This window comes from Astyanax mexicanus, chromosome 6 (assembly GCF_023375975.1).
Source record: "Astyanax mexicanus isolate ESR-SI-001 chromosome 6, AstMex3_surface, whole genome shotgun sequence".
Lineage (NCBI taxonomy): Eukaryota > Metazoa > Chordata > Actinopteri > Characiformes > Acestrorhamphidae > Astyanax > Astyanax mexicanus.
The window spans coordinates 6113129-6127109 of NC_064413.1; the positions used below are offsets into that span (position 1 = coordinate 6113129).

Genomic DNA, 13981 nt, shown 5'->3' on the forward strand with positions numbered 1-13981 from the left:
TTATTTTCTGCAAATAAATGCCCTAAAAGACCATTTTTAATTAGAAATTTGGGGAAAATGTCAGTAGTTTATTTGTATAATTTGTTTAATTGCCCTTTCTGAACTATGTTCAAGTACCAGCTGAAGTCACAACATCCATGTTAAATATAAAAATGGTAGAAAGAATCTCAGGCAAACTTCACAGAAACATGTTTGTGTGTGTGTGTGTGTGTGTGAGTGAGAAAAAGAGAGAGAAGAGAACACACATCCGTATTTATTCCATATTTCAAAAAATAAACAGTAATCTACCTTCAAAACTTCTGAGCAGTATTGACACTGCGTTTCATTGCTAAATATCGATAAAAAAAAGGTTAACAAATGCTAACACGTCCCCAGACTCTGTAAAAAGAGTGATTATGGGAGAACATTGAGGCCAAAATGGGTAAAATGTATTATATATATATACAGTATAATCTATACAGCCAACTAGAAATACGAAACTGGAAGCTGCATTCATCCTTTAGAAAAATACTTATTTTTAAGTTTATTTTGTAAACCAATAGTATGCGATAGGGGCGTCACTAGCCTTTTTCTTTTTTTAGGGGGGCTAAAGCACCCATACACCGAGCCCCAGCACCGCGCAAAATAAAAAAAAACAAGAGTGTGATAAGCTGAAAAATGTTTAAATCTTAGAAACAGAATCAGAATTAACAGATCAGACGACTAATAAAAATTTACTCTCTTTGCTGCTGGAGAGAATGAGGCTAGCTGCCGCATCATTGGTCAGTTTGTGTGTTTATATTATAAAACAGTGTGCTAGACTAGTACTGTCTGTTTGGCTGTGACTGAAATGGCTCCATATTTACTAGTTATGGCACTAATGAGTATGTTGGCCGTTTATTTATTTATTTTTTGTGTCCGAATTGTAAGATCGAAATTGAACGTGATTTTAAGGGCACTATAAAGTCGCACAATGCGTCATGATTTATAGTAAACAATGCTGTATACTAAGTGAGCTAAATGTGTCCCAGAATGCAAGTAGTTTTAAATTAAGGCAATACACCTGTATCCTGTACTAATAGTTATTAGGTAATAGTTAATGTGTCTGATTTAAATCTAAATTATTATATATATATATATATATATATATATATATATATATATATATATATATATATATATATATATATATATATATTTTTTTTTTTTTTTGTGTGTGTTAAGACTAGGGGTGGGCAATATTATATTGTATACAATATATCGTGACACAGAAATATCATGATATTAAAAATCCATATCGTGATAATAGTGCTGTTCTGTCTGTGAAGCTTTAGGTGTATTTACTGTATAATTGTTTTAGTTTGCAGTTTATATGCATGCACTAAATATTATGCAATATTATTTGCTGCATTATAAATTTTATGCTATATTATTTATTTTGCCACATTATGATTATACAGTTATACTATTATACTATATTCCTGAAATGAATGAATTATTTTATTTTTTATTTTAGACACCCTCACTCCTCCTGGGAATTTTAGGGAGGGTGGCGGGGCTGGGTTTGTTAGGTGCATCTCTAAACCTCAGATAATAGAATTGCCGCTCCCACCCTGCAACTTATCGTGTGAAAGTTTCAGTTAGTAACAACTCTGTGACTGCATCAATAACACCAATAACACTGCAATACTTAAACTATATCTATATCAGTTATTATACATTCATGATTCATAATATAGAGTCATTTTCTTCATCATACAGCCAACAATTTGAGAAATTAGCCTCTCGTCTTCTGCTCTCGAGCCAACTGACAGATTCCACAGAGAGGACAGCAGGCCATAACAATCCAGTCATCACAGACAGACCCCTGCGGAAACACAGTCAGTTATAAAAATTATATATATATTGAGTATACCTCTGAAAAAAAAATTCTGTTTGAGTGTTCATGTAGCCCCAACTTTTCCACCCTACACCTCCAGCCTGTTTGTTAAAAATCAGAGGGCTTGCTGTCTGTCAGGAGGAAGTGACTCTTCCTGTTTTTGCAGAGCTGGCTATTAAAATTTAGGGAGTACAGGTCACAGTGAGCCATTGACATAGCTGTCTAGCAAATTTGTCTCAGTACAGTATACAATAGTCTACTGTAACAACCCGGTCATGCAGCTTTCCATCAGCTGCCAGAGCCCTGAGAGAGCAGAATTGACCTTGCGCTCTCTGGGTTGGTACATGGCGTTCTTACCCCCATTACTCAAAGGGTGATGTCGATCAGCACAAGATGACTGTGAGCTGATGTATCTGAACCAAGTCGCTGTGCTTTCCTCCAAATGCGCTGTGATGCTACTCAGCAAAACTGAAACAGCAGCAGTTTGAAAAGAGGTGAAGTCTGACTTCACATGTATCAGAGGAGGCGTGTGCTAGTCTTAACCCTCCTGGTGTTGTGGTATCACCTGTAATGGGGATATACAGGGATATACAGCTTTGTAGCTGCCAAATAGGTGGGACAGTTCGTCTGGCTGAATTGAGAAGACAAAAATAAGTTTGTCTCAGTAGTCTGCACTGTCAAGTGTTAAAACTTACTTAGACTGGATTTAAGTTAAAAATTTTAAACCTTGCCAGAGTTGGGACTGGGGGCTGAATGCTGCACAGTTTCACAGACATAAAGCGTCAAGTTATTCATTTGAATAATCTGATATCAATTCAGATAAACCTGAATCGATAATTAAAATGAACTTTTTTTCCACGTACATATGTGTACATTATGTTTTAGCTCGCAAGACCTTCCTTTTTGAGCACCGCCCTTGCTCTGGCTGTGGTGAGCTGGAGTCGCACTCTGGGGAGTTTCTGTAAAAATGTAGGTAATTTTTCTTGTGTATTTACAATCAGTGTTCCCTGTATTTAGTAAAATTGTAGAATTTAACACTGTTTTAAGTTGTTTTCCAGTGTTGCAATTGGACAGATGTCAGTTTAAGGGTGTACTCACACTAGGCCTGGTTTGGTTGAATCGTGCCGGAGCACGGTTCGGCCCCCTCCCCACTCCCCCGCAGGCCTGCACTCACACTGCGCTAAACGATCCGTGCCCGAGCACGCTTTCGTCAACAGGTGACTTTTGTTTTGAAGAACAGTATGCGCGCGCAAAACAATGGAGTTCAGGATTGTACTGTTGTTTTTGTTTATCTGGAGTCGTTTTGGGCGTGCAAATACACAACTGAACCAGAGATTCATTGATTGTGCAACACAGCGATTTACTGCTAATCGTGCTGCACGTGTAAGAAGGTTTTTACACAAGCAGCAGACGTCCAGGGAGAAATTTGCAGCTTTACTCGCGGACTACAATTCACGTTCATCAGTAAGGTAAGAGACGTACTTGCTATATACATAAATAGTGACCAAAGGAGCGAAACATAAAACTCAAGTAATAATAAAATGTGTTTGTTGTTTAGGACTTGTAGATAGTAGTCCTAATTTATTATGGGTAACACTAACCATTATGGTGCTCTTTAGAACCCTTTTCAAAAATATTATATGCAGAATTGTGTATAAAACGTCCTCCGTTTACAGTAGCATCGCATCACTGACATCATCTTGATCCGTGCCCAAGTGAACCGTGCTCGGGCCCACCTCTCCAAGCGTGCCCGGGCACGGTTCGGAGCGATCATACTAGCCAAACGAACCGTGCTTTGGGAGGTAACCGTGCCCGGGCGCGGTTCGGATTGCCTAGTGTGAGTACACCCTAAGTGAGCCTGTATTATGTTGTGTTAAGTTAATTAATTCAGTATGTAAATCAGTTATATTTTACAGTGTACTCTTACATTGATGCGGTATTTGTCTCGGATGCTGGTCCTCAGAGCGATCATGGCTCCAGGCAGGCAGGGCAGGCAGCAGGACTCCCCGTGGTCCTGCGCAACCTGACAGCCCAGGATACACGGGATAAACGTCCCACAGAGACCTGAGGGGGGCGACAGTGTCAGAGAGAATGCACATTTATAACTGAGGTTTCTCTCTATGACTCATACACACGCGCACACACACACACACACACACTTACAGATGCCACAGTCATCACAGCAGTCGCAGAGGTTGGAGCTCCAGTCAGAGGAACCAGTGGTGATGCTGTAATTGGTGACCGTCACCTGCGGCTGAGTCATGATCACCTCGGTCTGATACGCCATCACTGCCACAAACACACGAAGACAACATTTATACAATTTATGTATTAACATTCAGTCAGTCAGCCAGTGGTCAGTACATCGTCATCAGGCTAAGTGCTGCCACTATGAGCAGGAGATTGCTGGTTCGAATCCCAGTCAAGCAGCTTGCCATCAGCTGCCAAAGCCCCGAGAGAGCAAAATTGGTCTTGCTCTCTCTGGGTGGGTAGATGGCGCTCTTCAACACATCACTCAAAAGGGTGATGTTGATTAGCACAAGGCGTCTGTGAGCTGATTTATCAGAAAACTGAGTCGCTGTGCTTTCCTCCGAGCGCATTGTGATGCCACTCGGCAATGCTGCATCAACTGCAGCAGTTATAAAAGAGGTGGGGGTGGGCTTCACATGTATCGGAGGAGGCATGTGCTAGTCTTCACCCTCCTTGTGTTGTGGCATCATCTGTAATAGGGGATACACAGCTATCTAGTACTCGAATGGGTGTGGCAATTGGTCTGGCTTAATTGAGAAGAAAAAATTTGAGAAAATTAACTTTTCAAAAAAGTTAACGATTTATGGCCCTATCTTGCACACTGTGTACACTGCAAAAAACTTATAAATCTTATTTTCTTCTCTGATAAGACTTTTTGTCTTACTAAGAATTGTAAGTGTTAGATTTGCTTATTTTAGGGAAAATTATCTTAATCATTCTTACTTAGAACGTGTACCTTATTTTAAGTAATATGAACTCAAAATAAGCACAATCAAGCAGCAATCAAGTTATTCTGATTCTTGTGTCCAAAAACAGTGACATTTATTTGCTTGATTTAGGTGTTACTTCACTCATTTTGAAAAAAAGCCATTGCTTTTTGTAAGAAATCTTACTAAAGAATTTTGCTTACCCCATTGGCAGATGTTTTTGCTTAATATACATATATGTATCTTAATTTGCATGTATTTGCATATGGATTTTTTGCAGTGTAAGGCATGTTAAGGCAATGCTAGTTTACGGCGGCTTTAGGTTTATTTGTGGGCGGTCCAGAGCTAAGGAGAGCGAGGCCATGAATACTATTTCACAAGTTAACATAGACCTGTGTGCTTTTCCTGATCGAGGAAAAAAAGATTCATGTGCAGCATCATATACAACTCAGAGGGACCAATAATATTTCACAAAGAACAAGAAAAAGTGCATTTTAGTGGAAGGAAACCTTTAAATAGCAACGGTGCATTTGAATGTATCTATGGCAATGGGCATAGTGGTCTCGAAATTAGGTGTTCACCTAGTTGTCAGATTTACAATGCTTAGATAGTTAGTCCATTCATCTGATATAATCTGATCAGCCATAACATTAAAACCATCTGCCTAATATCTAGATTTGCACTGAAATGAACATTTGTGTCTAAAATTTAAAGACAAATATAGAAGTTTTCATTCATTTTGTTTATTAATTTAGTTTATATCAATGCAATTGCCCAAATGTATCCATTCTAAAAAAAAAAAAAAAAAAATGTATTTACTGAAGACTAATCAGACAAACCAACAAATGACATTGTATTTCAATGTAAATGTTGATATACAAACAAAGCAATATTGTCACTTAGAGCATTAATTTGCAGAAAATGAGAAATGGCTGAAATACCAAAAAAGATGCAGAGCTTTCAGACCTCAAATAATGCAAAGAAATCAAGTTCATGTTCATAAAGTTTTAAGAGTTCAGAAATCAATATTTGGTGGAATAACCCTGGTTTTTAACCACAGTTTTCATGCATGTTGGCATGTTCTCCTCCACCAGTCTTACACACTGCTTTTGGATAACTTTATGCCACTCCTTGTGCAAAAATTCAAGCGGTTCAGTTTGGTTTGATGGCTTGTGACCATCCATCTTTTCAATTAGGTAAAATCAAAGAAATTCATCATTTTTAAGTGCTCTCTTATTTTTTTTCCACTTATTCACTTGATCTGCCTGTCTTTTAACTTTTAATAATGTTATGGCTGATTGGTTTAAGCAGAAGGTCTGTAGTTTTAAGGAATCTCAGTCTTACCTGTTGCAGGTTTAGGGGTCTCAGAGTGAAAGAGCTCATAAACCTCAGAGCGAATGCGAGGGATGATACGAGGACTCCTGCGGTTTATAGCTGTAATGATGTCACAGCTCCATCAGTAGAGCTGGAGAGGCCTGTAGGTGCTCTAAGCAGCAGTGGGCGGCTGAAGTGGAAAAAAGGTGTTTGGTTTTGGGGCGAGGCGGGTATTTACACACTCTTATCTACTGTTCATTAAATGCACATGGTGTGGTGTGCGGCCCTGCATTGTGACATTTTTTTTTCTTTTTTTTTGATTAATGCAGCATCTAATGCACCTCGCCTTCAAAACGAACGCCATAAAACTGACCAACATAACCACACTGAACAGTGTGTCTCCTATGGCAACTACGCTCTTCAGTACTGACCCAATTCCAAAAGGAGGTTGTAGAGTAAGTAAGAAAAAGAATGCAATGATTTGCAAATCATATAAACTCATATTAAAAAAAAATGCAATGTTGTGCAGTCTCATCTAGTACTGTCAGTTAGTGCATTTATTGTCCTTTAGAGCATTTATTTGCAGAAAATGAGAAATGGCTGAAATTGCAAAAAAGATGCAAAACTTTCAGACCTCAAATAATGCAAAGAAAACAAGTTTATATTAATAAAGTTTAAGAGTTCAGAAATCAATATTTGGCAGAATAACCCTGGTTTTTAATCACAGTTTTCATGCATCTTGGCATCATGTTCTCCTCCACCAGTCTTACACACTGCTTTTGTATAACTTTATGCTGCTTTACTCCTGGTGGAAAAATGCACAATGATTCCAGATTTGGGGAATGTTAACAGAAAACATATCCAATGTTATTAAATTAAAGCAAATTATTTATTTTTTGGTGTGTTTGTATGTGTGTGTGTGTGTGTAAATATTAGCTAAATATAACACTGAGGCGTGTGATTAATTATTACATAAGAATCACAGAAGGTACTCAGTGGCGCCTGAGGACTGCTTGTAATGAGCAATGCAGCACCTACACCCTGCTCCCTGACAGCTTGATTTAGAGTGTGTCAGTGTGTCTTTGCTGTCGTAACGACAGGAAAAGTACACCTTGCTCATCTTGAAAAGCGCAAAAGCAAAAGGCATGTACTTATTCTTGTAATTAATCATGGGTGTGGTTCATTTGGGGCATAATGTGAAATAAACCGATCAACATGTCACTTGCCATTCCCTTTAAGAGCCAGTTTTGCTCTGACTTTGGTGGATAAAACTCGCCACTGAACGGCAATAGAGCTAGCGCTTAGTGTGGTTAGCGGCTAATGCTAATATTGCTGGAGAAACTGCACTGAAACTCCTGTATAATGCTGTACTTCAGTGGAGTGGCTTTACTGCTCTTTACAACCTCTTTTGAAGAATTCTTACATAAGATGCACTGGATTATAAGGCGCACTGATGATTTTTTGGATAATTAAAGGGTTTTTAAGTACACCTTATAGTGGGAAAAATACGGTAAAAAAAAATAGGGTGTTGGAATGGTATATGTTTATACTTCTCTACATCCAACCACAATCAGAAGCAATTTATCTGAATGGAGAGATTTATCTGGATAGTTTTTTTTTTTGGATGATGAGAAGCCAGAATTAAAACACATATTTAACCCTTGTGTGGTGTTCATAATTTTGTTACTCGTTTACTTTGTTACTTGTATTTAATTCAGCAAAATTAAGCAATTTTACATTAAAATGCTTTACACATGCTTGCTTCTCCTAAATTGCAAGCAATATAAACAGCTTACATGGTTAATATTTGCCCTTTACCTTTCTTATGTTACATTTCTTTCAAAAAGTGCTACTCTTTTTTTTTATTAGTTTTTAATAAAATGTAAAAGAAAATGAATTAAACTCAAGATATGAGTAGAAAATTTGTTTAGTTTCAAATTTACAAATGAAGCAATGTTTATTAGCCCTTGGCCAAACATACTGTATGTAATATAAATGTGTAGGGGGGGGGGGGTGTACAGTGTGTGTTTATGGGAAATGTATTTTGATATATGTTTTTCACAAAAAATGAGCCAATGCCAATGAGTTTGAGTTAGAAAAAAAAAATGTTTGTATCATTTGATGAAAAATGAAAACGGGTCCCACAGACCCGAACACCACACAAGGGTTCAAATGAAAGGAGAAGAAAGTTCAGATGATTGTGTTAAAATGTAAGGAGTAGAAATAAGAAGTCATCTGAAAAATATTTACTCCAGTAAAGTATAGATAACCAACATTTCTACTTACCCTAGTGAAAAAAGTAGATTAAAGTATACTAAGCATTATTATGCTATAGTGAACTAAAGTGTGCTTGTAGCCACTTTATTATTAATCAGTATATTTAAAGAGTGCTAAAAGGGAACACATTTTTTTTGTACTTATTATACTTAATTATAGTATAAAAATAGTACAAAAGTCTTACTTAAATTGTGCTAAGTGTACTTAACTGTACTAAAATAGGCCTATTTTAAATATACTTCAGTAACATTTAAACATTTAAACTACTTTATGTATGTAATCCCATATTTTAAATAATATGCTTACAGTAAAAGTTTTAATACATTTAATGAGTATTACAACTGTATCACTATTTATTATACACCAGGTATATTAGGAATGTACTAAGAATTGATGTTAAATATATGTGATCTATTTACATTAAAGTAAAAATATATGCTTCTTGTTCCTGTCTTTTGTAAGTAGCACACTCCTCATTTACTTTGTTGCGTATAAAATATATATTAATATACTGTGTTACAATTTTTAGTGTGTTACAAACTTACTTTATTTTTTTTAATTAGTAGTAGTAATTTTTTTTAACAATTTTTTTAAGGATTTTAACAATATGTTTATTAGAGAAATTCATGTACAAAAAACATTCTGCTTGAAATATAATTACAAGAAGATAAAAAAAATGGAAGAACACAAAAAGACAGGACAAACAGGGCGTATAAATTCTATCTCAACCTAGATAGAAGGAAAGAAAAAAGAAAGAGCTTATCATATTACATCAAGGTCTCCATCAAACTCCTCAAGATGGTCTAAAAATGGCTGCCCGATTTAGTAGTAGTAATTTAAATTATTTTCTAAAAAGTACTTTAAGTGAACTACTGTTACAGTTGTTTTAACACACTTTGCTAAAAATGTACAGAAATATATTTGGAAATAAGTATTTTAGAAGTATATTGAGTTACATTAAACTAAAACTGTACTTCATAATAGTCTATTTTTTTAAATACACTACATTGTACTTTTTTAAAAAGTATGATCAAAGTTTACTCTTAAACATTTGATAAAAGCATAATATTAATGTACTTTAAATATATTTTAACTAAGTACATAGATCAGTTAGTATATTTACAGCATACTCAGGGATTTCTCCAGGGTAAGAAAGCATTTGTACTATTTGTGTAGGTGTCTCTTTTTATAAGTGAGTTCACCACTGACTTTTAACGTAGGAACAAATGAATCTCTGCTTTATCAGGTGATTAACTGGTGAACGTTTCTCACCACTACCCTACATTAACTCATGCTGGGAATGTGAATGAAACTGCAGTAAAGAACATAAAGAGCGGAGCTTATCAGTGCAGTGATAATGTGGAAGTGTGTTAGCTGAGCTATTTGCTCACTGGGGCACGGCTCTGACTGGTACCCAGCGTACTCAGCTCACTCTCTATAGCACTCAGAGTAGCGCACGCTAATGCCTCATTTATAAAAAAAAAACTGTGTGTTCAGAATACGACAATAGACCTCCAACCCCTAAAGTAAACGTAGAAAAATATACATTGTAAACAGAATACTATAGTTTTTACAATAGAGCTGATGAAATATGTTTAAACTGTCTTTTAAAGACAGAGAGTTCTGTACGGTTCTCCTCTCACGATACAATACGCAGAACCAAACACTGAACCAGCACTCTAAAGCCTAGACCTAGATCTTATATTGTGCCATAATGTTGTTTTCTTTGCAGAAGTAATGCAGAGGAATCTGTTCCTCTCTCGCATCCCGTCTGCGTCAGCCTGACTCACAGATTACGAAACGTATTCAGTTACGAAACAGCCATGTTCAGTTTTTCATATGTTCTGCATTGTAGTTTAATACTAAAGTAATCCAAACTACAGTACTGTGCAGAAGCTTTAGGCACCAAAGCAAATTACACTAATCCATTTATCTCAGCAATATGAGCACACATTGGCGTAGGAACCGGGGGGGATGGGTGGGATATACACAATATTAGAAACAGATGGATTTGTCCCCCCCAAAAATTATATATTAATAATATATAATTATTAATATTAATATATAATATTAATATTAATAATAAAACTAATAATAATAACCAAATCTGTTATATTATTTTAAATATTAGGTCTTAACTAATCATTTTTGTCATATGTATATAATTCAGACATTGTATGCATATTTTTTTCTAACAACAGTAACTGTAACGTAGAGTAACATGTTTAGTTGTAAAATCACCTTTAATAATAATAATAATAAACAAAATACAGAAAAAAATGATTATTTGTGATTAAAAGTAATTTCCACAAATATTGTTCTAGGAAACTATAGGGTGGGCTTGGGTTCATATTGGCAAATATGTCTCCCCCCCCCCCCCCCCCCAATATCAAGCCCGCTCCTACACCCTTGTGAGCACATATGATTTAAACAGATGCAAATAAACATACATTCATTAAAATGTAACAATAATTTCTCATTTTTAACCAAGAACATTATATCCTGTGAGCCTGAAGCTGAAGAACAAAGTGTAGAGATTCCAGATTTCTCCTGGATTCTCCTCAGTCAGCATGTGTATATTATGTTCAGTTCCGTCAGCAGCTCACCTGATTTACAAAATTTACCAACTTACCAAACCAGGTGTTGATTAATATGATGAGAACTAGAAATAACTAGAAAAAATGCTGTTAATATTCATTGTAATGCTTTAGTGTTTTACTGAGCTAATAAACACTTACTGCCCAGATAAGAAGCTTTTACTTTAGTAAAAATTCCCCAAACTTTTGCACAATACTATATGGATTTATTTAGTAAACAAAAATGATATTTTAGATTCTTCCAGGTAGCACCCTTGCTTTTCAAAGTCAGCTTTATGAGGTCCAGTCACCTGGAATTTCTAGCTGTGCTGAACTCGTCAAGAGTTAATTACTTAAATGTCTCTTATTGTGTTTGAGAGCATCAGTTGTAAAGTAGTGAAGAGGTAGAGTTGGTATACAGTGAATAGTGAATATTTGACTAATGTTCTAATCCAGATTATAAGAGGCAAGAACTACTCAACTATGAAAAGACAAAAATGACTTTAAATGAACTTTAAAAGTATCCTCAAGTGCAGTCACAAAGATCATCAAAAATGTTGAAGTATGACGAAACTGGCTCTCATCAGGACCGCCCCAGAAAAGGAAGAGCAAGAGTTACCTCTGTTGCACAGGATTAGTTCATCAGAATTACCAGCTACAGAAACCGTAAGTTAACAGCACATCAGATAAGAGCATCTAAATGTTTTACTCTTCCCAGAGTATTTTGGTTTGTTTAACATTTTTTTAAGTTACTAGATTCTTTATGTGTTCCTTCATAATCGGGATGTCTTCAGTATTTATTTATAATGCAGGAAAAAATAAAAAATATGCACCAGGAGTAAAGGCATAAAGTTATCCAAAAGCAGCGTGTCAGACTGGTGGAGGAAAACATGCCAAAATGGATAAAAACTGTGATTAAAAACCAGGATTATTCCACCAAATATTGGTTTCTGAACTCTTAAAACTTTATGAGTATGAACTTTGCAATTGAATTGTTCTTTGCATTATTTGAGATCTGAATGTCACGGATACCCAGGCAGGGTGACGAGGAAAGCGGACACAAGTGCAGGTAGGGTGAAAATAAATAATAATTTAATAAATAAATAACAAGAAAACAAGGAACAAGTAACATGAAACAAAGATACACAAATAACCAATAACAAATCAAAGAACCTAAACTAAACCAACTAGAGATAATAAATAAACAAACAGGGAATATATACAAGGACTAAACTAGGAATCAACACAAGCAGGGTATATACAGGGAGCTAGGGAACAAGAAATAAAACAAGAAACTAGAAATAAACAAGGAAATAAACTATAAACGAGAAAACAAGAAACAAGGAACCAAGGCTAAGAGAGAACAAGGAAACACTGAGAAAAGCTATTAAACAATGAGAGAGACAAACGACAGGTGAAGGTGCAAAGACCGATGGAGACAAAGTGGCAGAGGAGGGCTATTTAAAGAAACAGGAAACACACAATAATTAGAAACACCTGGGGAAGGGGTGGAGCAACAAATGAGAAACAGGTGGAAAAGTACTGAGACGGGAGACACAGGGGAGCACAGGTCACGTGGGGAAGACACACAGACACGAGACAAGACCAGGATGTGACACTGAAAGACACAATATTTTTAATTGGAATTTGGGAGAGATGTTGTCCGTTTATAACAATAGTTATTTTACTCAAATATATACCTATAAATTGCAAAATAAGAGAAACTGAAGTGATCACTTATTTTTTTCCACAGCTATATATTGGATTAAATTAGTGATTTGTGCACTGTGTTTAGGTGCTGCCTAAGGTGGGATTTGAACCCCCAACCTTGGGGACTGCAGTTTAATGTGCAACCACTTTTTTTTTTTTTTTTTTTTTTAGATCTCTTTGCTTCTTTTTGTGAGTCTTTTTGCTTTCTTTTGACATCTCTCCTTTTTTCAGATTTACTTTTTTTTATTCTTTTTTTCTTGTTACCCACTGTTACCGATTATCCCTCTACAAAGGTGCGACAAAGAGCTGTCACATGACTAGGGTTTTAATGCTAAGTCTCACAGATAAGCCTGGTCAGTGCTGATTAATTAACACTTGGGATTCTGGGACTTGGAGTTTTTTGGTCCAGATCCACTAGCTATACTACTGCAGTGTCCAGGCCCTATGCTGGTGGTTGGTGGCATTTAGAATGACCATCACTGATTGGTGGAAACTTCACACTAGACCTCGAGCTGTTTGGACTGTGTGTCTCTCCACTCTTCCTCCAGACACTGATCTCTTGATTTCCATATAAAATGTAAAATTTACTGATGATCAGTGATGGTTTGGAGAGACATGTCATCTGCTGGTGTTGATCCACTGTTTTATTATCAAGTCTAAAGTCAGTGAGGTTTTGTTTTCCTGGAAAATCTTACAGCACTTAATGCTTCCCTCTGTTGATAACAACTTTTAAAGAGATGCGAATTTCATTTTCCAGCAGGACTTGGAACACTGCCCTCACTGCCAAAAGTACCAATTGGCCTCATATGATATTATAATTTTCTGAGATACTGACTTTTGGGTTTTCATTGGCTGTAAACTATAATCACTAACAATAAAAGAAATAAACACTTAAAATAGATCAGTCTGTGTGTAATACATCTATATAATATATGAGTTTCACATTTTGAACTACTTTGAATTATTGAAATAAAGTAACTTTTTACTGATGTTCTCGCTTTTCCATGAGAAGATTTTTTTAAGCATTACAAGAATTATTTTGGAAACAATAATACCAAAAATGGCAGTTTATGGTATATTATGGAACCACTTTCTTTTGTACAGTAATTGATATTTACTACATTAATGTAAATACATGTATTTTTAGCTGGGTTTAGTATTTAGTTCAATATTTACAGTAGATGTAAAAACAGTAGAGGAAGCAGCTCTGCAGTAACAGTGTTATTGTTGCTGTTATTGTGGAGGAGGAAGACAACAGTGCCACTCTGTGCTAAACAGAGTCACTACAC

The 13981-nt window shown here is 35.9% G+C and overlaps 1 protein-coding gene across 1 annotated transcript; it reads right to left on the reverse strand.

Moving 5' to 3' along the window:
• Positions 1-1753: 1753 nt before the first annotated feature.
• Positions 1754-6309, reverse strand: cnfn (cornifelin). The gene is made up of 4 exons (XM_007250877.3): positions 6160-6309; positions 4022-4147; positions 3786-3922; positions 1754-1846 (listed from the first exon to the last, which is right to left on the reverse strand). The coding sequence occupies exons 2-4, from the start codon at positions 4143-4145 to the stop codon at positions 1757-1759; spliced, it is 351 nt and encodes a 116-aa protein (XP_007250939.1). The 5' UTR covers positions 4146-4147; positions 6160-6309; the 3' UTR covers positions 1754-1756.
• Between the last annotated feature and the right edge of the window lie 7672 nt (positions 6310-13981).